At 37.8% G+C, this 26,570-nt stretch overlaps 1 protein-coding gene across 2 annotated transcripts in view; it reads right to left on the minus strand.

The window, feature by feature from the left end:
• Nucleotides 1-26,570, minus strand: part of PTPRM (protein tyrosine phosphatase, receptor type, M) — an 840,546-nt gene that overhangs the window by 409,418 nt on the left and 404,558 nt on the right. For both annotated transcript variants that reach the window (XM_006868703.1, XM_006868702.1), the window contains exons 9-10: nucleotides 20,783-20,984; nucleotides 15,763-15,865 (exon numbers count right to left, since the gene is read on the minus strand). In XM_006868703.1, coding sequence (XP_006868765.1) covers nucleotides 15,763-15,865; nucleotides 20,783-20,984 — 305 coding nt within the window. The remainder of the gene's footprint in view (nucleotides 1-15,762; nucleotides 15,866-20,782; nucleotides 20,985-26,570) is intronic.

The raw sequence follows: 26,570 nt of genomic DNA on the forward strand, positions 1-26,570 counted from the left end.
ATCAATGTCAAAGAAGGGATAAATGCAGCAACAGAAGCCCAGGTGGTGGAGATGCCAGGTAAATTACAGGTTGCAATGGAGTATCCTAAGTGCAGAGAAAAACTACTAGACTACAAAGTAACCCCAAAGAAAGTTAACACCCCACAACAGATCATGAACACGAATTCCCAAACAGAACAAGCGAACAAAGAAGCTAGGAAGAACAGATCAGAATCAACTCAAAAAACACAAACCCAATACAAGAAGGAAAGCAGAACCAAAGAATGAACAAAACTGCCAAAAAAGTAACACAATGACAGTAATCAACTCATAGTTATCAATAATTACGTTGAATGTCAATGGAATAAGTGTACCAGTGAAATGACAAAGAATGGCAGAATGGATAAAAAAACAAGATCCATCAATATGCTGCCTCAAAGAGACACACCTTACACACAAAGACAAAAACAGACGAAGAGTCAAAGAATGGAAAAAAATTTACCAAGCCAACACCAGCAGTAAACAAGCAGGAGTTGCAATACTAATCTCCGACAAAGTAGACTTTAAGATAAAAACCACCATAAGAGACAAACAAGGACACTATATCTCATGATCAAAGGATCAATTGAGCAAGACGACATAACCATAATAAATATAAACGCTCCCAACGAAAGAGCACCAAGATACATGAAGCAAACCTTAATGGAATTGAAGGAAGAAATAGATAAATCCACAATTATAGTAGGAGATTTCCACACACCACTCTCGAAAACCAATAGAACAACCAGAAAGAAACTCGACAATGCCACAAAGGAACTTAACAACACAATTAACCAACTTGATCACATAGATATATACAGAGCATTCTATCCAACAATGTCACAATACACATTCTTCTCCAGTGCACATGGAACATTCTCCAAAATTGACCATGTGTTAAGCCAAAAAGCAAGCCTCCATAAACTCACAACCATCAAAATTCTACAGAGCATCTTCTCAGACCACAACATTATAAAACTAGAAATCAACAATAAGAAGGCCAAATCAATAAAGTCAAATACATGGAAATTGAACCACTCCCTGCTGAAAAGCCACTGGGTAAAAGAAGAAATTAAACGTGAAATCACAAAGTTACTAGAAACAAATGAAAATGAAAACACAACATACCAAAATCTTTGGGACACGGTGAAAGCAGTCCTGAGAGGTCAATTTATTGTGATAAATGCACACATCCAAAAAGAGGAAAGAGTCAAAATCAACACATTAACACAGCACCTTCAACAACTAGAAGCAGACCAACAGAGGGAACCTAGAGTCACCAAAAGAAAAGAAATAATAAAGATAAGGGCAGAAATAAATGAGATAGAAAACTGAAAAACTATAGAAAGAATCAACAGGACAAGAAGCTGGTTCTTTGAAAGGATTAATAAAATTGACAAACCATTGGCAAAACTAACTAAAGAAATGAGGGAGAGGTCACAAATCAATCGCATTAGAAACCACATAGGTGAAGTCACAACAGAACCAAACGAAATCAAAAAGATAATAACAGAATATTATGAAGAGCTGTACTCCAATAAATTCGAAAATTTGGATGAGATGGATACACTTCTAGAAAAACATGACCTACGTAAACTTACCCAGACTGAAGTAGAAAATCTGAACAAACCCATAACAAAAGAAGAAATTGACCAGATCATCAAGAAACTCCCACCCAACAAAAGCCCAGGCCCAGATGGCTCCATGGCTGAGTTCTACCAAACATTCAGAGAAGAGCTGTCACCAATTCTACTCAAATTATTCCAGAACGTAGAAGAGGATGGAAAACTCCCTAATACTTTTTATGAAGCAAGCATAACTCTCATACCAAAACCAGGGAATGACATCACTAAGAAGGAAAATTATAGACCAATATCCCTCATGAACATAGGCACAAAAATTCTCAACAAAATCCTAGCCAACAGAATCCAACAGCACATCAAAAAAATAATACATCATGACCAAGTGGGTTTCATAAAAGGGATGCAAGGATGGTTCAACATTAGGAAAACAATCAGCGTAATCCATCATATAAATAAGAAAAAGGAAAAGAACCACATGATCATATCGATTGATGCAGAAAAGGCATTTGACAAAATCCAACATCCATTCCTGAAAAAACACTCAACAAAGTAGGAATTGAAGAGAAATTCCTCAGCATAATCAAGAGCATATATACAAAACCAACAGCCTACATCACACTCAATGGAGAGAAACTGAAAGACTTCCCTCTGAGAATAGGAACCAGACAAGGATGCCCTTTATCACTGCTCCTATTCAATATTATGCTGGAAGTTTTAGCCGGAGCTATACGGCATATGATAAAGAAATCAAAGGCATCCAAATTGGCAAAGAGGAAGCAAAACTCTCCTTATTTGCAGACGATATGATCCTATACATAGAAAACTCCAAAGACTCAGTAAAAAAACTATTAGACCTCATCGAAAGATGCAGCAAAGTGGCAGGGTATAAGATCAACATACAGAAATCAATTGGATTTCTCTACAGCAACAGCAATAACGATGAAATCCCAGAAGACGACTTATATGAAGAAGAACATGCATCAGGATTGGAAGAAGACTCATTAACAACCTGTGATATGTAGATGATACAACCTTATTGCTGCAAGTGAAGAGTACTTAAAATATTTACTGATGAAGATTAAACAAAACTTTCCGTATGCAGTGCACTGTAAATGAAACAAAAATCTTTACAACTGGACCACTTAGTAATACCAAGACAAATGAATATAAGACTTCATTTTGCTTGAATCCACAATCAACACTCATGAAATTAGATGTCAAGAAATCAAAGATATATTGTATTTGGCAAATCTGCTACAAAAGATTTTTTGGCGTGTTCAAGAGCAAAGAGATCATTTTGCGGACCAAGGTGCACCTGACCAAAGCCATGGTATTTTCAATCACCTCATATGCATGTGAAACTTGGACAGTGAATAAGGAAGACCACAGAAGAATTGATACTTTTGAGTTATGATGTTGGAGAAGAGTATTAAAAGTACCATAGACTTCCAGAAGAACAAACAAATGTGTATTGGAAGAATTATAGTTAGAATGCTGCATAGGAGCCAAGATAGCAAGTTTCATACTTCAAACATATAATCAGGAGGAAGGAATCCCTGGAGAAGGACAACCTGCTTGGTAAATTGGAGGATTGGTGAAAAGTAGAATGATCCCCAAGAAGACGGACTGACACAGTGGTAGCAGCAATAGGCTCATACGTCCCAGCCGTGAGGACAGCGCCGTGTTTCATCCTTTGTGTACGCAGTCACTATAAGTGAGAACTGTCTCTATGGCATGCAACAGAAACAAAGGGATAAAAACACAAATTAAGAACACTTCCTTTTCCTGGTAGTGTTAAGCACTGGACTGCTAACTGAAAGGTTAGCAATTCAAACCCACCAGATGCTTCCCCGAAACCTTATGCAGAGTTGCTATGATCGGAACCGACTCCATGGCACTTCACAACAACAGCTTGTTCCTTATGTGTATAACTAGTATTAATGAAGTTTAAAACCTCTGTCTTCTTATCAATAAGAGCCGTGGAGCTATTGTGGTTAGACATTTGGCTGCTAAATAATCAGCAGTTCAAACCTACCACCTGCTCTGTGGGAGAAAGACGCAGCACTTGGGTTCTATAAAAGATTGATAGGTTTTACTCTGCCCTGCAGGATTGCTATGAATTTTAATTGATTCAGTGCAATGGGTTTGATTTTGGTGGTTTCTTATGTGTATGACAGAAGTTGTTGTTGTTGTTAAGTGTTGTCGAGTTGGTTTCAACCCATAGCAACCCTGTATAGGGTTTCGGAGGAGTGGCTGGTGAGCCTGAATCGCCAACCTTGCAGTTCAAGCCAACCTTGCAGTCCAGTGCATTAACCCACAGCACTACAATTACTTCTGCTTGAAGGTGAGATTCAAGTCAATAAAATTTATTGCATACTTAATTAGGTGTGAGGTACTGAATGATATTCTGAAACTGAATTGTAAGTATCATTTTGTGCTCAGTTTGCATTTCTTATTATATTTACATCCATTTTACCTAATGATTAGCCTAGGAAAAGGTTCACTTTCAACCTTAAATACATAAACCCAATACTCCTGAGTGCTGGTTTTAATTTCATTTACTAGGATGGCCACAGCTTACATCACTTTAACTTCTCTCATCCTAGGTTTTTATATGTGCTACTTAACAAGTGTAGCAACAATTGTGACGTTGGCACAGGGCCCGGCAGGGCTTCATTCTTTTGTGCAAAAAGTCACTGAGTTGGTACTAACTCAATGGCACCTAACAACAACAACTCAACAAGGACTGCTCTACTTCCTGGTCACTTCCTACTTATCCTTGTGGTTTCAGTTAAATATCACACTGTCAGTGAGACACTCCCTAATTCCCTGGCTGAGATTTCATCCTTCTGTTACATGCTCACAGAAGACCCTGGCTTTTCTATGTATTATTTATCACAACCCTTGTCAGGACTTGAGCTCAAGAAGAGGTGCTGAATACATACCTGGTGAGCAACTGGAGTGTATGAATGAATGAAGAAGAGATGTCAGCCCTAAAATTCCCTGTAACACTTTTAACGTTATGAAGAACAAGCATGCTAACTAATAACTGGAGATTGTACCATTTCTCAGTACATAGAAAATAACCATCTGACAGTGAACAGGAAAACACCTAGTTGGTAAAGGAGAGCTGGGACATAATTGGATAGCAGTTCAAAAGGACACATAGATTAGCGTGAAATAAACCAAGCCAAAAAACCACTATCACACCGTGATCCTTCTGTTGTCTAATGGGTTAAAGAATTAAGTATTAACTGAAGTAGCTGAAAACCAAATACTGGTAACCATTGCAAGAGAATATAACAATATACTTAATAAAAACACTGTTAATGATACAGAAGACATAGATCAGCATTTACATGTTCTTTAGCATTGGTATAATAAGCAATTGTATCATATAAGTTTACTTATAAGTACAGGTAAATAAAATATGCTGCTGAAGAACATGATATAAAGCAAGTTTAGTTTTGAGTATGCCCCCAAAAGACGGGCTCTCCAAGTATTAGGATGTGTGGGAAATAGCTGGGTCCTCTCTGATGTACCCTTCAGAATCTGAAGGATATTGACTCAATTTGGCCACCTCCTTTTTACAGGGTTCCATCAGTCTCTTAGAAACTGCAATCTTCTCTCATACAGATGCAATTTTAACACTTTAAAAAGTGAAGGTGAGGCATCTATAGTCAATTCAGTTAGCCTCTGTCAAAATTTCCAAGCTCTTTGCTTATAATGGCTATCAGTGTTAGCATGGTATACCTTTAGAAATTCATCACTTACCTTCCCTGGAATCAATAGCTATGATTAAGAACACCCAGGAGTTCCTGAGACTAAATGGCATGATAGCATTGAGACTCATAACTCTGGTAATCCGAAGTTCAATTCAAGTCATTTGCAACCTTCTGGTGCCCTAGGTTTGTAATTGAAACTGCTTTTAAATTATTCCATCGCTAACATTTACAGTCAGTCCAGGTGGAATGAAGGAAAGAAGCACAACTTTCTGTATTATCATGGGAAAATGAGATAAAATTGTATGCATACCTCATCCACCCTGATGAATGGCCTTTGGACTGTTGGTCACTATGGTGGGAAATACACAACTGTACCCTTCTCTCACATGCAGGAAGGACAACCATGTATTATGCAATATATCTACTGCAAATGACACTCAAGAGCTTTCCTATAATCTGTATTTCTAATCCCAGACATTTATCTTTTCAAAGACAAGCATGGACTTCTTTTGGGATAAGAGGAGTGAGAAATAGTACTATGAAAAACGTGGGTCTTTCCTGGCCCCAGACAGAATTAAGCATTCCAGAACCATTCCTTCTGGAGATGAGAGAAGCACTTCCCACTCTTGTTTGTAATAAACAGTGACTCCAAGACATTCATTCTGTAGTCAGGACTTACATACTCTAAGACATACAATCATCATCACCGTTACCATAGGCAGCATTAGTGCCAGGGGTGATATAGTTAAAAGGAAGGAAGAGAAAAGCAAAATAGAGAAAGGCCCAGAAAGTTCTAGTTAAGAGAATGGACTAAGAATGATCCCTGCTAATATAAAATGGAGATTTAAAAATATCTATTCAAATAGATATTCATTGCTAAATTAGTTTTTAAATTTCTAGTGTTCTGATATTTAACAGAAGGAGCCCTGGTGGTACTGTAGGATAAATAGTGGACTGCTAACCTCAAAGCCGGCAGTTCAAGTCAACCAGCTGCTCACTGCAAGAAACATGAGGCAGTCTGCTCCCAATACAGATTTAGAGCCTTGGAAACCTTATACAGGGTCTCTATGGTGGGTTGGTGGGTTGGTGGGTAGGTGGGTAAGGAGCTCTGGTAGCATAGTGGTTACAAATTGGGCTGTGAAACGCAAGGTCAGCAGTTTGAAACTACCAGATGTTCCATGGGAGAAAGATGAGGCTTTCTGCTCCTGTAAACATTTACAGCCTCGGAAACCATGTACAGGGTCACTATGAGTCAGAACAGACTCCACGGCACATAATAACAATGGTGGGCGGGTGGTGGTGGTGGGGTGGGTTAATCAACATGTATTTTCTTCTTCCAAAGAGGTACTGTGGGTTAGACATTGTTCTGCTAACTGAAATGTCAAACCCACCATCGCTCCTCAGAACAAAGATGAGACCGTCTGGTTTTGTCAAGATTGATAGTCTCATAAACCTCACAGAGGTTCTCTCTGAGTCTGAAATGACTCTGTGGTGGCAGTGGGTTGGACTGTGTTCTCTTTTTTTAAAGTGGATTCCTAGTCCTAGCAACCCTATAGAACATTGTAGAATGGTTCCGTGGAGTTCCCGAGGTTATTGTCTTTGTGGAAACAGGCTGGCTTATCTTCCATTTTCTTGCACCAGTGGACTAGCTGGTAGGTTTGAACCTTTCAGTTAGCTGCCCAGTACTTAACTCATTGTGCCAACAGAGCTCCTTCTAAAAAGGACTAGGAAACCACATGTCTGCTAAAAGTATAATAACCAAAATCAATATAAAACTTCAACAACTTACCAAGAAAAACATAAGTAACCTAATCATAAAATGGGCAAAACATGTTCATAGGTCCATGAAACACATGAAAAGATGCTCAACATCACTACCCATCAGACAGATGCAAATCAAAACTACAAAAAGGTACCATTTCATTCCCGCTAGGATGACTAGCATTAAATTAAAAACAAAAAAGCAGAAACTAACTAATGTTGACAAGGATGTGGCTAAATTGGAACACTTAATTCATTTTTGATAGGAATGCAAAATGATACAGCCATTGTGCAAAATAGCAAGGCAATTCCTCAAAACATTAAAAATAAAACTATTCTATGACCCAGCAATTCCAATTTTAAGTAGATACCCCAAATTCTTGAAAGCAAAGAATCAAAGAGCGATTTGTACACCCACATTCATTGAAACACAATTCACAGTAGCCAAAGGTGGCAACAACTTCAATGTTCATGGTAGCCAAGTCAATGTTCAAGATGTAGCCAAGTCTTGATGCATGCTACAATGTGGATGGAACTTGAAGACATTATGCTGAGTGAAATAAGTCAATCAAAAAGGCCAAATACTGTATGACTTCAATTACATAAAAAGAAAAGAAATGGTAGATACCTAGAAAAAAATGTTTATTAGTGGTTACTAGGAACTGGAACTAGGAAATTGAGGGGATGGAAAAATTACATTAAAAGGGAAGGGTTGCATGGCCAATCATTCCAATTGCTGTTAGTAAGTTGTACATCTGTAAAAAGTTGAATGGCAAATGTGTGATAAATATATTTACAATAATAATAAAAGGGTAACTGTTGAAGTTGTTCATGCACAACCAGGAATCACATGGGATTTGGTTTAGGATCATAGTTTCCTGAGACATCCCAGTTAATTGGCCAATGGCATGTTTTTGTTTCTGTTCTACCTCCTACATTCTGTTCATTGAATAGTGCCTGGGTCTTAAAAGCTTGCAAGCAAGCCAGTCAAGGCACACCAATTAGGTCGCTATTAACCTGGAGCAACAGAGAAAAAAGGGGAGTCAGGGAGAAGAGGAGGACAGGAAATCTGTGGCTATTTGCCTCTATGAACACTTGCCTTCTTTGCCACAAGAACAGAACAACTATATGATTCCTGGTTACTATTATTGATCAAAGATTCTGTAGCAGAATCTTGATCCAAAGGTGAAAAATGCAGGACAAAATTTCAAATTCTAAAGGACTCCAGACTTTCTGGTGTCAAGAAGTCTGAATGAACCCCTTAAACTACTGCCCTGAGATAATCTTCAAAACTTAAACCAAAAATTGTTGTCAAGTGCCGTCGAGTCAGTTCCAACCCATAATGACTCTATAGGGCTTTCCAGGAACAGCTAGTGAGTTTGAACTGCCCACCTTGCCATTCAAACAACTTTGCAGTCCTGCACATTAACCCACAGTGCCACACTGGGACTCCGTCCTAAAATCTTCTTAAAACCACACAACAGTTTAGCTTAACTAGTAAACATTGTCTGCCTTAAGCATTATATTCTTTTAAGAACTCTCCATATGGAATCAAGATGATAACAACAACTTGGAAGATTAACTAGCAAGCAGTGAGTTTATGTTAATGAAGGAGGAACAACTCAGAAAAGGAGGGTGGAAATGGCTACACAACTTGAAGAATGTCAACACTGTTACTTAATTGCACCTGGAAAAAACACTTGAATTGGTGTGTTTTGCACCGTATATTCTATTCTTAACAAAATAAACAGGACTAAATGGGCCAAAATAAAAAGGGCTCCTGGTGTGGCACTGTAGGATCAGCAATGGACTGTGAACCACGAGGTCAGCAGTTCAAACCCACCAGCTGCTCCTTGGAAACAGGGTGGCTAGGAGTTCCACAGACTCAATGGCACTTAACAACAAATGGTTTTGATTTTTCTAAATCTGTTGCCAAAGAAAATCAGCATTTGGAATTTATTCATGTCCTAAGAATTAGTACTATCTTTATGTTATTTTCCTTACCCAAATCATATGAGTGGCTCTCCCTCCCACAAGTATAAATCTATACTCCTTGATGTGGAACACAAGGTCATAAAATCCCTTTCCCTATCAGCCTTTGCATATTCTCTTAGCCCAGTTGTGACTCTATTGTTGTTGTTGTTAAGTGCCATTGAGGCAGTTCCAACTCATAGCAACCTTGTATAGGATTTCCAAGGAGCAGCTGGTGGGTTTGAACTGCTGACCTCATGGTTCATAGTCCAGTGCTGATCCTACAGTGCCACACCAGGATCCTAGACATCACTAGATCACATTCTTATTCCCACATCAAGTCAGTTTACTCAGTACTCTCTGCCATCTTGGGTATATCTGTCTCTCTCCATATTTATATATAATCTTGTTATCTAAACTCCCCAATAGCATTCCTCCATAGCACATACATCGTTGGACATCCGTTAAGATTCAATTTCTTGGCCCTAGAGTCATCTGCTATCTCTAAGTTTAGCTGACTCTCCAGTTTCTCATTTGTAGGATTTCATGTTGATCTGTAACCCTTTCTAGATTGCTAACTCCTTTAAAATAGAATTTATAATGTTGTTGATGCTGTTAGGTGCTATGGAGTCAATTCCAAGTCATTGGTTGCTGTTTTTAAGTGTTGTCGAGTTGGTTCCAACCCACAGTGACCCTGTATAGGATTTCCAAGGAGCGGTTGGTGAGCTTGACCCAACAACCTTAGGGTTCAAACCTGTTACAATAATCAGTCAGTCACAATTAGGCCCACCATTTTAGGCTGTACCTTCCGGGTTCTTCCCTCTTCCTTCCCTTCAACTCCATTTTGTAATCTCAGGTTTCTGTTTTCTCGCCCTAAGCTACAAGGTGTGTAGTTTAAAAGGCAACATGGCTAAATTACCCCAATGACATGTGATCTCCTGATTTGAACCTATATAAGACCACTCCCTTCCTGTTGATCTTTACTTCTGCCTTCATTCTCAGGCAGAAGTCACCTTGCTCTTCCCTACCCCGAATAAAAGTCTCTAGACGGGCCGTCTGGTGTGCAATATGGTTGATGAGTGACGCCGTGCTCCTTTCAAAACCCACCCTGTAGTCCAGCACATTAACCAACAGTGCCACACCATGTCCTGGGTTGTAAATCTTTATGGGAGCAGAAAGCCTTTTCTTTCTCCCACATAGTGCTGGTGGGTTTGAACCACTGACCTATGGTTAGAAGCCCAGTGTTTATTCTACAGTGCCACCAGTATGCCGGAGCCCATGCTAGGCCTCACCATATCCCTAGTGCCAAGTATTATGCTTAGAACTTACGGAGTACTTAATAAAATGAATACTAACAACACATCAACAACTCTATGAACTAGGTACTATTATCTTTCCTTTGAAAAGATGAGGAACCTGAGGCTCAGAGATGTACAGAAATTTTAAATGGTCACAGTCTGTCACTGTAAGAGCTGGAATTTGAAAGGACGTTTATCTAACACCTAAAATGACTTGTTTCCCTATATCATGTTGTCTATTTAAAATTTTGTCCACAGTTTAGAGTGTGTATAAAAGGTAATTAATTAATATTTGAGTATTAGAAAAATTTCCTTACTAGAAAATGCCTAAGGCAGAGACAGTACGTTTGCTTGTCTAGAAGGTGATGCCCAACACCAGAGACTAGCTTGCACTTCATGCTGTAATGATCTGCATTATTAATTATTGATAGACTCAGTAGTTTATAATTAATATACTACAAAGCTTTGTGTATATTTCTAAATGATACACTGGTTTAGGCTAACTAAAAATGAAGCTACTTTTAAAGTTTGTATTGCTGAATCTTTGGGTCTTATGGTACATTTTGCATTTTGAGCTTTTATATTTTTGTGTTCTCTTTCTTAGTCATTCCAGCAATAAAATACAGTAAAGTGATAACATATTTTATAAATAAATAATACACATATTTTCAAATCACTGAATTAACTGGATCCTCTAGATCAGGATCAAAATATTGGATAAACAACCCACTCACTGCCAAGTAGTCGATTCTTACTCATTGTTGTTAGGTGCCATAGTGTCAGTTCCAACTCAAAGCAACCCCATGCATAGCAGAATAAAACAATGTTCAGCCCTGCAACAGCCTCACAATCATTGCTTAGCTTGAGCCACTGCTGCTACCACTGTGCAATCCATTTGGTTAGGGGTCTTCCTTCTTTTCGCTGAGCCTCCTCCACTTTACCAAGCACATGTTTTTCTTCAGGGACTCGTCCCTCCTGATGTCCAAAGTACGAGAATCAGAGTCTTGCTATCCTGGCTTCTAAGGAGAATTCTGGCTGTACTTCTTTCAACACAAATTAGTTTATCCAACACAGATTACCAGGCAGTCCATGATACTTCCATTATTCTTCTCTAACACCACAATTCCAATGTATCAATTCTTCTACAGTTATCCTTATTCATTGTCCAACTTTTACATACAAATGAGGTGACTGAAAATACTAAAGCTTGGGTCAGGCACACCCTAGTCTTCAAACTGAAATCTTTGCTTTTGAATACTTTAAAGAGGTCTTGTGCAGCAGATCTGACTAATGCAATACGTCTTTTGATTTTTGACTATTGCTTCCATTAGTGTTGGTGATGCATACACACAAAATATTTAACAACCTTAATCTTTTCTTCATTTATCATGATGTTATGCATGTAACAGTTGTGAAGTTCTTCATTTTCCTTTACATTGAGGTGCAATACATATTGAAGGGTGTAGTATTTGATCTTCATCAGTAAGTATTTTAAGTCCTCTTCACATACAGCAAGCAAGGTTGTATTATCTACTCATCACAGATTGGTAATGAGTCTTTCCAATCCTTCTTCACATAATCCAGCTTCTTAGATTATTTGGTCAGAATACATACAGAAAAAGTATGGTGCAAGAATACAACCCTAGTACACACCTTTCCTAACTTTAAACCATTCAGTACCCCCTTGGTGTGTTCAAACGACTGCCTCTTTGTCTATGTACAGAGTCCTCATGTGGACAACTAAATGTTCTGGAAAACCATTGTTTGCAATGGTATCCATTGTTTGTTATGAACCATACAGGATCAAGATCTTGAAGCATTTCTTAGAAGAATTTTAACGAGAGATAAAACATGACTTTACTGTATCATCCTGAAGACAAAGCACAATCAAAACACAGGCTACTAAGAGGTCAAATCAACACAAAAGTGGACTAGTCAAGAGCAAAGGTCATAGCAACAGTTTTTTGGAATGCTCAAGTCATTTTGCTTGTGGACTTTCTGGAGGGCCAAATAAAAGTAACATCAACTATTAGGGGAGAGTTTTGAGGATGTTAGCTGGGCATTAGCCTCCCCAGAGAGATCTTCACCATGACAATGCTTCTGTTCATTTCCTTCAGCAAATGAGCATACTTTTGAGAGAGTTTCCATGGGAACTGTGAAGCATCCACCTTACAGTCCAGGTTTGGCTCTTTCTGCCTCCTTTTTGTTTACTAATTTTAAAAAGTCTTTAGAGAGCACTCATTTTTCTTCAGTTAATGATGTGTCACTGTAGGACAAGTTACTTGACTGCCAACCATACGTTCTGCACGTCAAACCCACCAGTCACTCCTCAGAAAACCTATAGAGGGTTGCTATGAATCGGAACCAACTTAACAGCACTTAATAACAATAAAACATTATGTAAAATAGAGTGCACTGGCATGTTAAATTCCTAGTATCCTCAGTTCTTTAGAAATAGAATAAATGGCTGATATCGTTGTTTACAAAATTGTCTTGAATTTGATGAAGATTATACAGAGAAATGAAATTTGTTTTAATTTTTATCTTTTAACTCCATTTTCCATTATCTTTTAAAAGTTCTGTAGTACATACACAAACATATATTTCTATTTTAAAGCTCTGGGACATTTTACAAAACTGTTCATTGAAGAACTATATTCTGACTCTAGCCCAACAAAACGACTTAAAACAGGATCATTTTCCTAGCGTTCCCATTCCATTTCTCCATGCCTTTGACTAAAGCAGTTGCTACATCATGTAACATGGTTAGCTATTCCCATGCCAGATTTGTCTTCAGGATGTGGAAATTCTTATAGTTCTTAGCAGAGTATCTAGCATATAGTAGGCCCTGAAAGGTGTTAGCTATATGAATGTTTCAATATTGGTTTACTTTGCTCATGTGGTAATTATTCTCTAAAGAATGGAGGAGATCTTAAAATCACTTCAATTTGGTAAAGCCAGAAGACAGCAATCACAATTTTTTCCCCCTTTAACTTTAGCAAACTTTCATTGATTATTGTTGGAGATGCAAAAATAAATGAGACACAGCTGCTGTCTTAGCCATAACTGAAATCATAATGAAGTATGAAGAAGGGCCAGTAGTGTGAGTGATTAGCTCTACTGGAAGGAGATCAAAAGCCAGCAGGGGGTGGGGACATCTGGGTGGGTTTTGCAGGATAAAAGGATTACCTCAGGGAGACAGAAAGTGAACTGAGTACCTGGTAGAAGTGACAGGATGCTCAAAGTCTCCCTGAAAGATGAAGGAGAAGAAAATGGTATATACGGAACTATACAAAATGGTTGGCAGAGTCAAAAGACCTAGGTTTGGGGAGGAGGGTGGTAGGTTGGAGAATGAGGTCTAAGAGGTAGGCACAGCTACTACCACTTCTATTCTTTATGCCATCTCTTCCCTGTTCAAAATGTAGCAGTGTTCTTATTGGCATTAGGATTTTTGCTCTAATTCTTAGCAGCAACAGAACTTGTTGATAGACTGCTTTTTATAGATAATTGTTATGGGAACGTTTAATGTGAGGACAAACATAATCAATGACGATGATAATAAAAACAACAACATTAAATTAATTGGGATTGATTTTATTAGGAAAACTAAGTGATTGCCATAAATTAGAATTATAGTCACATGTTTAAGAATCTACTTTTAATTTCTGAAGCAGTAACTGCCACCTCCCCATAATGATGCCTATTTGACTGTGACAGACATTTTCCCATACACAAACAATAGTTTTTTTCCAGAAAGAATAAATCAAAGAATAAATACTTAAATGATAAACTTCAAATTTCACGGAAATGATTACCAGAACATTCAGCTAGCATAATCAAGTATATTTTTTAAAAAAAAACACAAAAAATTAAAAAGACTAAACAAGACTAAGACTTCATTAATGAGGTCTATGGCACACAAATAGATTACACATATACACGCACGAAGGCAGGTAAAAAAATTATTGTTCTAAAACATCTACGAACAAATGGAAAGAATCATGTATGAACTAGAATCCTAGTAGCTGTCTTTTTTCAGTTACCTTATTGTGTGTGTTTGTGTGTGTATCACACAGTAAAATTACAGAAAACATTTTTGTTAGTGCAAGAAAAGCACACCAGTGTGTGTGTATAATTCATTCTTTATTTAGAGCTGTTCTGTTTCTGCCAAGCGATAATGGTTTTCTCTGGTGGATGGGTCTGCGTGTAATGAGCAGTGGAGAGAAGAAGAGAGAAATGAGGTGATTCCAAATGAGGAAAAGAAAATTAAGCTTTTTCCTGTCTTATTAAACTAAAGGAAATATTGGATATGTGAACAAACATTAAAATTCTGTCCTAGGTACTAGTTTACTAGCTGGAATGATAGAATTTGTGTTCTTCTAGGTCATCTCAGGATTTAAATAATTTTATCTGACAGAACTGATGTGCTGATCAATAAACAGACAACAATCATTTACATTGAGCATTTAGTGCAATTTCAAGAATCTGCATTAACCAAGCTGCATGTCTTTGTGGAATCAATACACAACCACCTTACTTAGTGAAGTGCAGAAATGAATTACAACTGAATTTTCAACACCAAGGAATATGGATTTAAAAAATCAAATCAATTGAAAGAATGGGCTTTGGAAATCATACAATGACAAATCCAGGGAATGCAAATCCAGGGAAGCAAACAGATGTTCACTTTCATTTATTTATACACTTTCTTCTAGTATTTATCTTATCATTTGGGAAAAACTTTCTTGTAGTACAGTGCATTTTGCAAATTTCCAGATGTGTCCAAATGTTTTTTTTAATGTACATTATGGCTTTAGATTTCAGATCCCCAGGATTCCTTAATCAGAGTTCTCATTCCTCTAAACATCAAATGAAATACTGAAATTTTAATATACCCCATTTAGTTTACAAGTACTACGGACATTTTTTCCAAACTAATCTTTCTAGACACTCATATATTGGTCTTACATCTATAATTATACATCACATATTCAATTGAGAAATTAAGCAATTTACGAAAAGTTATGTGACTTACTATCCTAGATTACCAGATAATAAAGTCCAATTTAAGGAAAATAGCTCAGGATGAAATGTCAACTTCCCTTGAATTCCTAAACTGCAGCAAGCAATCCCCCTTTAGAAGTCAAGCTCCCTACCCTGCAGGGGCTTTGTTCCTGATCTTCAAAGGACAACCCACTTGTATCAGAGGCAGAGCCTTTTAAACAATACTTGAACAAGCCACATCAAAAGCACTTTCACTTTTCTCTCACTTCTTTTAATTAGAGCTAATAAAGATACAGTTTACATGCAGACTACGGTTTGTAGCAAATGATTGGAAAACATATTCAAAGCATTAATAGATTGGACTCTAACCTTCTGTTTGAACCAGCCAGCCTTCCTGCTTACCTGACAGGGGCACCTCTGCTTTGTGCGGGTTTCAACAGGACCGTCACCGTATTGTCAGTCTGATTCAGAGGTGTTTCCAGTTCATATACTGGCATGGAAGGTGCTGGGAAAGATATACGAAAGGAGACTCATTATTTCCAGTTCATCTTTTCAGTTTTATTCCCACTTTCTCACATATAGTATACAAAGGACATAGGAAGCTTAGTTTAAATTGCAATCTTCAACTGACCAGACCATGGGAAAGCTTTATGTATACATCCTATAGAGAAAATATGACAGAAAACAGTTAATGCGCATGGATATTCACCTCGGTGACCTTGACTTTAAATTGGGAGAAGCCATGAAGGGGTGGAGGCTTTTGAGGTACTAATAATAGTCTCTTAATTTGGGTTCTGGCTAAATGGGTGCAGTGAAAATTTCCTGCACTGTACACTTAGAATCACTGCAATTTTCTCTATGCAAGTGATTCTTTTCAGAAAACATTTACACTTTCTATCACATTGCATTTAATGCATATTTTAAATATAATCTCTAGGATCATAAATTGAACGTTACAGTTCTTGTTTCTAAAATGAATTTTTTTCATTGACCATAATCTGAGTGAATCTCTAGAAGTGTAACAACTCAGAAACTCTCAGTGGAGAAGACACATAAAATAGACTTGCATCTGACTTTTAGCTTTAACGAATGGTAAGAGCATGTTGTAGCTGTTAAGTGCCATGGAGTTCGTTCTGACTAGCGACATTGTGTAGGGTTTCTAAGGCTTTAAGTCTTTAAATTGATCTCTGGAACTTCCATTTACTCATCTTTAAAAACAAAAGAAAACAAAAGAAAAATAACTACCCCTTAAGTTATTGTAAAGAGTCCTGGTGTGATGCTGTGGATAAATGTGCTGGACTACAAAGTCAGTTTGAACCGCAAGGTAGTTCAAGTTCACCAGCAGCTCACTAGCTGCTCCTTGGAAACCCTCTACAGGGTCACTGTGAGTTGGAATGACTCAACGGCACTTAACAACAAGTTACTGTCAGACAATAAATATAAAGGTCTAGGACATATAATTCTACAACTATTTGTTCTCTTCTCAATGTGCTTTCATAGCATTTTATGACATTCTTCTCTCTCTATATATATTTTAACATATAATATTTAGTGGCCTTTATTACTTTCTTTTACAGAGACCTGGTAGGTAGTGGATTATGAGCAGGGCTGCTAACCACAGAGTAAGCAGTCTGAATTTACCACTTGCTTGGGAGAAAGATAAGACTTTTCTGCTAACATTAGATTTACAGTCTTGGATCCCTTTAAAGGGCCACTGTGAGTCAGAGCCAACTTACTGGCATAACCACGACCACAACCACCACCATGGCCATTCCTTTCTTTGAGTTCTACGACCATTCTCATCCTCCTTCTCTGAACTAGTTGTTCCTTCCCATTGACATACAATACTGTTCCCATCTAAGCTGACAAATTCTTGTTGTCAGTTTGATCCCATATAGTTAATTCCAGTGAGCACTGTGGCTCTGAGGATAAACACTGGACTGCTAACCACAAAGTCAGCGGTTTGAGCTCCTTCAAAGATGTACAGCCTTGGAAACCCTATAAAGGGTCATTATGAGTCAGAACCAATTCTATGACAATTAACAACAAGTACTTCTTTATAAGAGCATACCGCTCAAGGCAGACACCTTTTTACCAGTTTACAACATTGTTTGGTTTTAAGAAGACGTTGGGGATATTTTTATTTGAGGTTTAAAGACTCTCTCAGGGCAATAGTTTCAGGAGTTCATTCAAACTTCATGGCGCCAGGAGGTCTTGACTCCATGAGCATCTCAAATTCTGTTCTGTGTAGTTCCACTTTTGATGAAGATTCTTCACCATTCAATTCTGGTCTCACGGCAGAAGGGGCAGATGGCGGCACTAGCCACACACTCCGTATCCTCCTATTCGCGACACTGCTTATCCCGCTGGTGCGCCAGGTGACTTGAGATCAATGATTGTGCCTTGGACGGTTGTTTGGAAGCTTTTAAGACTTGAGGACTATGCAGCAAACCAGAAGGTAGAATAAATTCCTAAACACGTCATTAGGCCAACTGAGATGTCCCATGACACCATGACCCAAACCCAGAAGCAAACCCCATGTGGGTTTTGGCTGTATGCCTGCAGTATCCACAGCTACTCTTATTGCTATCATGGGTGCAAATACATCTATTCTACAAAATTTTCCAGTTCAACTTTTTATAGATGTAAAACTTATGAACAGCAATTACAGTGATCTGCTCTGCAACCCTGTTTATCCATGTGAAATTTGTATCACCATTACCACTGCTTTCCACCACCACTAATAACCTTTGTTCTGTATACATTTGCCTTTTCTTGTTTTTATAGAAGCTTGGTTTTAAGAAGTGAGCTCAAACAATAGCTGTCATCCTGTGATTGACTTCTTTCACTCAGAATACTGTCTTCTTGCTTAATCCTCTTCTCTAGGTCCCTGAGTGTTAATAGGATATGACAGCAACAATAGTTCCACAGTGTTGGCATCACTAGCCAGGTACAGAATAAATCAAATATGGAGGCTGTGGCTTCGGAGAGCACTAGGTCTTATTATAACAAACCTCTAAGTGGTTCCATAGGATAAGCACTGGACTGTGAACCACAAGGATAGAAGTTTGAGTCCACCAGATGCTTTCTGCTCCTACAAAGATGTACAGTCTCAGAAGCCCTATTGTTGTTACTGTCAAGTACCATCAAGTTGGTTCCAACTCATAGCAACCCTGTATAGGGTTTCCAAGGAGCTTGAACTGCAAAATTTGTGATTAAAACCAACTTTGCAGTATAGAGTATTAACCTGCAGTGCTACACAGAGCTCCCTATAAAAAGTCCCCATGAGTCAGAAGTGGCCCCCGAGTATGTAACAACAACAGAGCAGTGATGTCTGATGAGAAAAGCTATGACTATTGCTTGAAAATATAGCTTTTGAAATCATCTTACATATAAGATGCCTGGATCATTTCTCAGTTTTATTTATTAGATTTTTCTCAGCATTAAAAATTAATTCCAATTCTATTATAAATGAACTCCAATTCATAACACAGAGTTACATGTATATATCAACTAGTTATCTATCTATATCTGTGAAAGTACAAAATGAGGCCCAAAGATTATCATTTTATTTTCAAAGTACAGAAATCATACAGTATTCTTGATCAGTCTGCAGAGGTGAGCTAAAAGGTCAAGTTTCTTTGGTTTAGATTGAATTATACTGATGTGGTATGCAAAAACAGTGGTCAGTGTCACATTGATCATCATTTTTATCTAATAAAAATAGAAAGTTGAATTATTTTTCTAAAAGAATACCCTTTTTATGATAAAATCTTTGACATATGGGGCCCAAGGAGACATTAAAAATTTTTTTTTGGAAATATATACATTGGCACATATTTGCTTTTTAAACCCCCATGAAAAATTCATACACTAGGTCTTAGGATATTTAGGATACATGCAGGGATAAATTAATCTGATCAAGGTCAAAGGGGAAATACATGGGGAACTATAATTCAGACTTAATTTTTCTAATTTCAAACCAGTTTGTACACCCATTTGTACACCTTAGTCTTTTTTCTAACTTCTACTTTTCCTAACCTCTCAAGAAATGCTTTCTATTTTCCAGCTCTCCATATTGATCCTAAGGAGTCTTGGTGTGGTGCTGTGAGTTAATGCATCAGACTGCAAAGCTGTTTGAACTTCAAGTTCAAGCTTACAGCTGTTCCTTGGAAACGTTATACAGGGTTGCTATGGGTCAGAACCAACTCGATGGCACTTAACAACAATAACATATTGTTCCTACAGTCGACTTCTTAATATCCAAAGCGTATTAAATTGCTAGTCAATAAAAATAAAAACATTACACAATAAAAGATTACCTCAATTTATATAACTGCTTAAAAACAAAATTTCAAATCTCCATCCCTTAAAACCTAGAAGACAATTTGGAATACTCAATACCTATTTCCCTTCCTTTCATTCCCATCAGCCACTATTACAAAGGAGTCCTGGTGTGGCACTGTGGGATAAGCACTGGACCACAAGATCATATGAATTGCAAAGTCCACAGTTCAAACTCACCAGTTGCTCCTTGGAAACCCTATACAGGGTCATTATGAGTCAGTACCCACTTGATGACAATTAACCACAACAACTATTACAAAGCCAGAAATGTGAAGCAATTGGTATAAAAATCAGTCTACATATTGTTTTCTAACCTTGACTGATTAAACCCTATACCCTATACCACTCCATCATATCTACCCCAACCCAAAATGATCAAAGCCCAAACACAAACATTTACTTCTCCATTCACACCCAATGGGAGAAAATGAATAAAGAAAGTGTCCATGGAATTGTGCTTACTGCTGTGAGATAGCCCACACCAGATGGCAACTCCATTTCCTCTAGTCTGTAGCACAAAGACATTTTCTGCACAGTTGCACATGCCCGGAAATATTTCTCAAATTATGCCTTTTGTTGGTTGGTGTAATTGAGTCGCTAAAAGCAAGAACTGAAGATCATCAGTGTTTGTTGCCAACCCTCTGGGTCGCCTCTTTCTTCAGAACACGAAACTACAATTAGGGAGTGCCCCAAGGAAGGTAGATCCTTCTGGAAGCAAATTCCATATGATGATGCCTTTGTGCTGAGCTGTCAATCATTCACGGCTTGTTACGGACAGTCTTCCAAAGCTGCTGCTTTAGTAACTTGTACAGGGATGAGAGTGCACTGGACAGAAGCTTCTGCTTCAGGTCCAAGTGCTTCAATGTAAATGTCTAAAACTGTCGCTACTTCCTAAACACATAAAAATCATGTGCTCCCAAATTATAAATATTTTAAGTATATCAGTTCTATGAGCCTGATTTTAAGGCACCCACAGTATTAATTTGAATAAGAATGTGTACTTGACAATGAGAATGAAAAAGTACAGAAATATAATTTCTGATAAAAGATACATCTCACACATTTATAATGATACCTGATATTTTGGTGGTGAACTGGTTTGTTGATGGAGGTCCAAAACCCTTTGCTGTGCTGGCCCGGATGGTAAACGAGTATGTGGTCCCCGGATACAGTCCAAAAAAGAGAAAATGGGTTTCATTTCCCAGTTTTGAAACTCTTCCACTTTGATTGGATAAATCAATTTCTGGGTCAAAGGAACTGACTGCTTTGTAGGTGATCTGCAAAAAGAATAAGAATGTGATAAAATACCTGGAGCAGATGGACCAAGATTGCATCTTTATCCAATAAACCCTTCTGATGTATGCACTGTCAGATACTTGGTGATAAGCTCTAGTATTCACTTAGGCTCTTCAAACCCTGAATCCTGTGAAGGGGCACAGGAACTCAGCCAAGACTGTTTTGAGTTAATACTTTTATAAACAGAGGAACTTAAAAGCCAGTGGATTAGAATACAAAGGATTGAGTTCAGGTTTAAACTAATACTTTGAAGTCTTGTGCTTTCAAAATGTCAGTAAGTAAAACTGTTACAGTCGATTTAGAATAAAATGACAAAATAAATAACAAGCCAAAACAGATAAGGAAAGGACAAGAGTGAGTTTCATCTCTAATCTTTGTTGTTGTTGTTGGTACGGACCATTTAGTTGATTCCAATTCATAGTGACCCTACACACATAGCCTAGTCCTGCACCAGCCTTATAATTATTGTTATTCTAGATCCCACTGTAGCTGTCACTGTGTCTATTCATTTTGTTAGCAGCCTCCCTCTTCTTTGCTGACCTTCTATGTTACTAAGGATGATGTCCTTTTCCAGAGACTGGTCCCTCCTAATAATGTTAGAAATATGACAGACGAAGCCTCTCCATCCTCAATTATAAGGTACATTCTGACTACACCTTTTCCAAGACAGATTTGTTTTGTTCTTCTGGCAGTCCATGGTAACTTTGATATTCTTCTTCAACACCAAAACTCAAATGCAATAATTTTCCTAAGGTCTTCTTAATCCATTGTCCAACTTTCACATAAAAATAAGATTATGTTATATACTCAGTTTGTCATACTGTGGTGGCTTGTGAGTTGCTGTGATTCTGAAAACTATGCCACTGGCATTTTAAATACCAGCAGGGTCACCCATGGTAGACAGGTTACAGATGAACTTCCAGACAAAGACAGACTAGGAAGAAAGAGTGACGAACTACTTTCAAATATTTAGTCACTGAAAACCTTATGAATAGCAGAAAAACACTGTCAGATACAGTGCTGGAAAATGAGCTCCTCAGGTTGGAAGGTTAAAGCCCATGGGAGAAAAGCCTGCAGGACCTTAATTTGCTGATGGGGCACAACTCACAACGAAGAGAAACAGCTGTAAACATCTATTGAAAATCAGAACATGAATTGTATGAAGTATGAATCTGGGAAAATTGGAAGTTTTCAAAAATTAAATGGAATGCATAAACATCAATATCCTAGGCATTAGTGAGCTGAAATGGACTGGTATTGGCCATTTTGAATCAACTACATGGTTTACTATGCAGGGAATGATATATGGAAGAGGAATGGTGTTGCATGCATTGTCAAAAAGAACATATCCAGATCAGTCATGAGGTACAATGCTGTTTGTGATAGGATAATATCCATGCGCATACAGGGAAACCCAGTTAATACCACTATTATTCAAATTTACACATCAACCACTAAAGCCAGTGAGGATGAAATAGAAGAATTCTACAAATTCTTCAATCTGAAATTGATCAAACATGCAATCAAGATGTATTGATCATTACTGGTGATTGGAATGCAAAGGTTGGGAGCAAAGAGGAAGGATCAGTAGTTGGAAAATATGGCCTTGGTGATAGAAATGATGCTGGAGAACGCATGATAGAATTCTGAAAAATCAGTGATTTGTTCCTTTCAAATACCTTCTTTAGACAGCCTAAGAGACACATGGACCCCACCAGGTGGACTACATAGAAATCAAATTGACTACATCTGTGGAAAGAGAAGATGGAAAAGCTTCCTATCATCAGTGAAAGCAAGACTAGGGGCAGACTGTGGAACAAACCATCAATTACTCATATGCAAATTCAAACTGAAGCTGAAGAAAATTAAAACAAGTCCACGAGAGCCAAAATATGACCTTGAATATATCCCACCTGAGTATAGAGATCATCTGAAGAACAGGTTTGATACATTAAACACTAAAGACCGAAGCCAGAAGAGTTGTGGGATGACATTAAGAACATCAGACATGAAGAAAGCAAAAAGTTATTGAGAAGACAAGAAAAAAGGAAGAGGTCAAAATGGATGTCAGAAGATACTGAAATTTGTTCTCCAGTGTAGAGATGCTAAAGCACATGGAAGAAATGAGGAGGTCCAAGAGCTGAACACAGCATTTTTAAAGATCAGCTCGAGAAGATAAAGCCAATAATTACAACAAAATGTGCAAAGATCTGGAATCAGAAAACAAAAAAAGGAAGAACATGCTCAGCATTTCTCAAGCTGAGGGAACTGAAGAAAAAATTCAAGCCTTGACTTTCGTTATTGAAAGATGCACTGGGCAAATTATTGAATTATGACAGATTATTTTCTCAGAATATAGATTGGATAGATAATGTTGAAATAATACAACCATCGTTCATACTTTTCCTGATTTTAAACCATTCAGTGCCCCCTTATTTTGTTCAAACAACTGCATCTAGGTCTGTGTTCAAGTTTCTCAGGAGCACAATTAAGTGTTCTGAAATACCCATTCTGTGCAATGATATGCATAGCTTGTCATGATCTACACAGCCAAAATCGTTTGCATAGTCAATAAAGCACAGGTAAACTTCTTTCTGGTATTCTCTGCTTTCAGCCATGATCAATCTTATGTCAGCAATATTACCTCTTTTCTTATCTCAATCCAGCTTGACTCTGGCAGTTCACTGTCAATGTTCTGTTGTAGCATTTCTGAATTATCTTTAACCACATTTTACCTGCATGTGGTATTAATTACATTGTCTGATAATTTCCACATTCCACTGGGTCACCTGTCTTTGGAATGGGCACAAATATGGATCTCTTCAATCAGTTCGCCAGTTGGTTGTCTTCCAAATTGCTTGGAATAGATGAATGAGAACCTCCAGTGCTGCAGCAGTTTGTTGAAAGATATTAATTTATATTCCAAAAATTCCAGAAGCCTTATTCTTTGACAATGCCTTCAATGCACCTTGGGCTTCTTCCTTCAGTATCACTGGCTGTTGATCATATGCTACTTCTTGAAATGGCTGAACATCAAACATTTATTTTTGGTCCAGTAACTCTGTATATTCCTTACATCTTCTTTTGATGCTCTCTGCATCATTCAACATTTAACCATGGAATCTTTCACTATTTCAAGTTGAGGCTTGCATTTTTTCTTTAGTTCTTTCAATTTGAGAAACCCTAAGTATGTCTTTCCCTTTTGGTTTTCTAACTCTGGTTTTTTTTTCACATTTCATTATAATATTTGACTCTGTCTTTTTGAACTTCCTTTTGAAATTTTTGATCAGCTCTTCTACCTCCTCATCAAGAAATCAAACGATGTATTGTATTAAGCAAATCTATGGCAAAGACTTCTTTAAAATGTTAAATGGCAAAGAGATAACAAGACAAAAGTTCACCTGACTCACTCCCTGGTATTTTCAATGTTTTTCTCAACAGAGGTAAACATAGATGTTCCCCAAAATTCTAGATAAGGCCCTGTCATTCTGATGGTATGATTACAGAGCTAAATATGGATCATAAGCACTAATTTTCCCTAGAGCAACACTGTCAAACTGAATTTTCTGTGACGATAGAAATGTTCTATTCTACACAGTCCACAAGGTACCTCTAGTCCGGTGTGACTACCGGGCACTTGTACTGTGGCTAGTGTGATTGGGAAATTGAAATTTTATTTAAAATTTTAATCTAAATTGCCAGAGATGACTACTAGCTACCATACTTATCAAGGCAGCCTGAAAGAATTCCTGATGATTGTTACATTATAGACATTCAAATCAAGTTGGATAAGTCTAGAATGTGGAGAGGTAAACATAATATAGATGCCTCTCATTTTTGCCCCTTTCAAATGATTTTTTAAAAGAATTCCTATGAGCAGTTCATCAACTGTTCAAGAATATGCATTTTTAGTGGTGATTACTGACTTCTACTAGTTGTAATGACATAAATTTTAAATGTGGCATATTTAAAAGTTTTAAATTGCAAAACTGAGCATCTTTCTTGCTTTTAAGTAGGTAAACTTGCTTATAATTTATGTGCATGAGCACTAACACTGTTATTATACAAAGTGATACCTGACATTCTTTCTTCTTATGTTTACACCATGTCATTATAATTAAGAAGACCTCTCTGAAAGATTCTTTAGATTGGATCAACTAAGCTTTGGCAAGGAAACGTTTGCTGTATGTATTAATCACTGCAGTGCCTGACACTACCAGGGCAGGTGGAGTGCCTGCTATTAACCCTCTCAGACATCTCTCACAAGGTTACTAGGAGCCAAGCAGAGATAAGGTGTTATCTGCCATACAGCTACTACGGAAGAGATTTCAGGAAAATCACACTGGGTGCTGGCTTGTTTATTGGGTCCTGCATCTTAATGCTCCTTGAGAAAAAGACCATTTTGATGTGGTAAATTTAAACTCTGGCAGAAGACTTGTTCCCCAAAGTTCATCCATTCCTTCAATTGCCCATCTAAAGCACTTTCACTGGTCACTTGTGGTGTGCCAAGCACTGTGTTCTGGCATGGAGTCACACATAATAATAATTCATATCTGAATTATGTACTTATCTTGGAGCTCTGGTAGTATAGTGGTTATGAATCGGGCTGTGAAACCGCAAGGTCAGCAATTCGAAACTACCAGTTATTCTATGGGAGAAAGATGAAGCTTTCTGCTCCTGTAAAGATTTACAGCCTCAGAAACCCTGTACAGGGTCCCTATGAGAACCAACTCCATGGCACATAACCACCATCAGTTGTCTTGGAGAGAGTAACAGTCTAGTGGGAAAAATTAATTATTAGGTGAGAATTTATGATGCTGTGCACATCTTTTCTTATTATTTGTCAGTATGTTTAGGTTCCAAAGACCAAGTCACTATGTGAAAATTGATACTGTACAGAAATTGACGTAAAGAGACAATGGTGGAGGACCACATTAGATCACAAAATGGAGGATGACTACACATTTAACTGGCAAGTAACATCTTTACATAGCTACCACACCAGTGAGAAACCTGGTCCAGCCAAGACGATAGAGAACAATCACAGCCAGCATTACTCTTATCTGACACCTCAGTGTGGGTTACAGATGTATGTCCTTAATGGACAAAATGGTTGGATAGTAGATATTTTACTATTGTTGTAAATGCAAATGTAGGATAACAAGATCATCAATAAATGATGAGTTGTTGTTGTTGTTGTTAAGTGCCATCGAGTTGGTTCCGACCCAAAGCAACCCTGTATGGGGTTTCCAAGGATGCAAATTGTTAGGGGAACAGAAAGCCTCATCTTTCTCCTGAGGAGTGGCTGGTAGTTTCAAATTGCTGATCTTAAGGTTCGCAGCCTGATTGGTAACCACTACCGGAGGTGTAACTAAAATAACTGCTAACGTGGACTAAATTAACTTGGTCTAAAATGAAAAAACATACAGGGGGGCTATGATCAATTGGCTGTATATAGATGCGTTAATTTCTGGATTCTCGATTCTGTTCCATTGATCTATGTACCTTTCATTGTACCAGTACCACGCTGCTTTGACCACTGTAGCCATGTAGTATATTTTAAAGTC

Source organism: Chrysochloris asiatica, unplaced genomic scaffold (genome assembly GCF_000296735.1).
Source record: "Chrysochloris asiatica unplaced genomic scaffold, ChrAsi1.0 scaffold00122, whole genome shotgun sequence".
NCBI classification, from domain to species: domain Eukaryota; kingdom Metazoa; phylum Chordata; class Mammalia; order Afrosoricida; family Chrysochloridae; genus Chrysochloris; species Chrysochloris asiatica.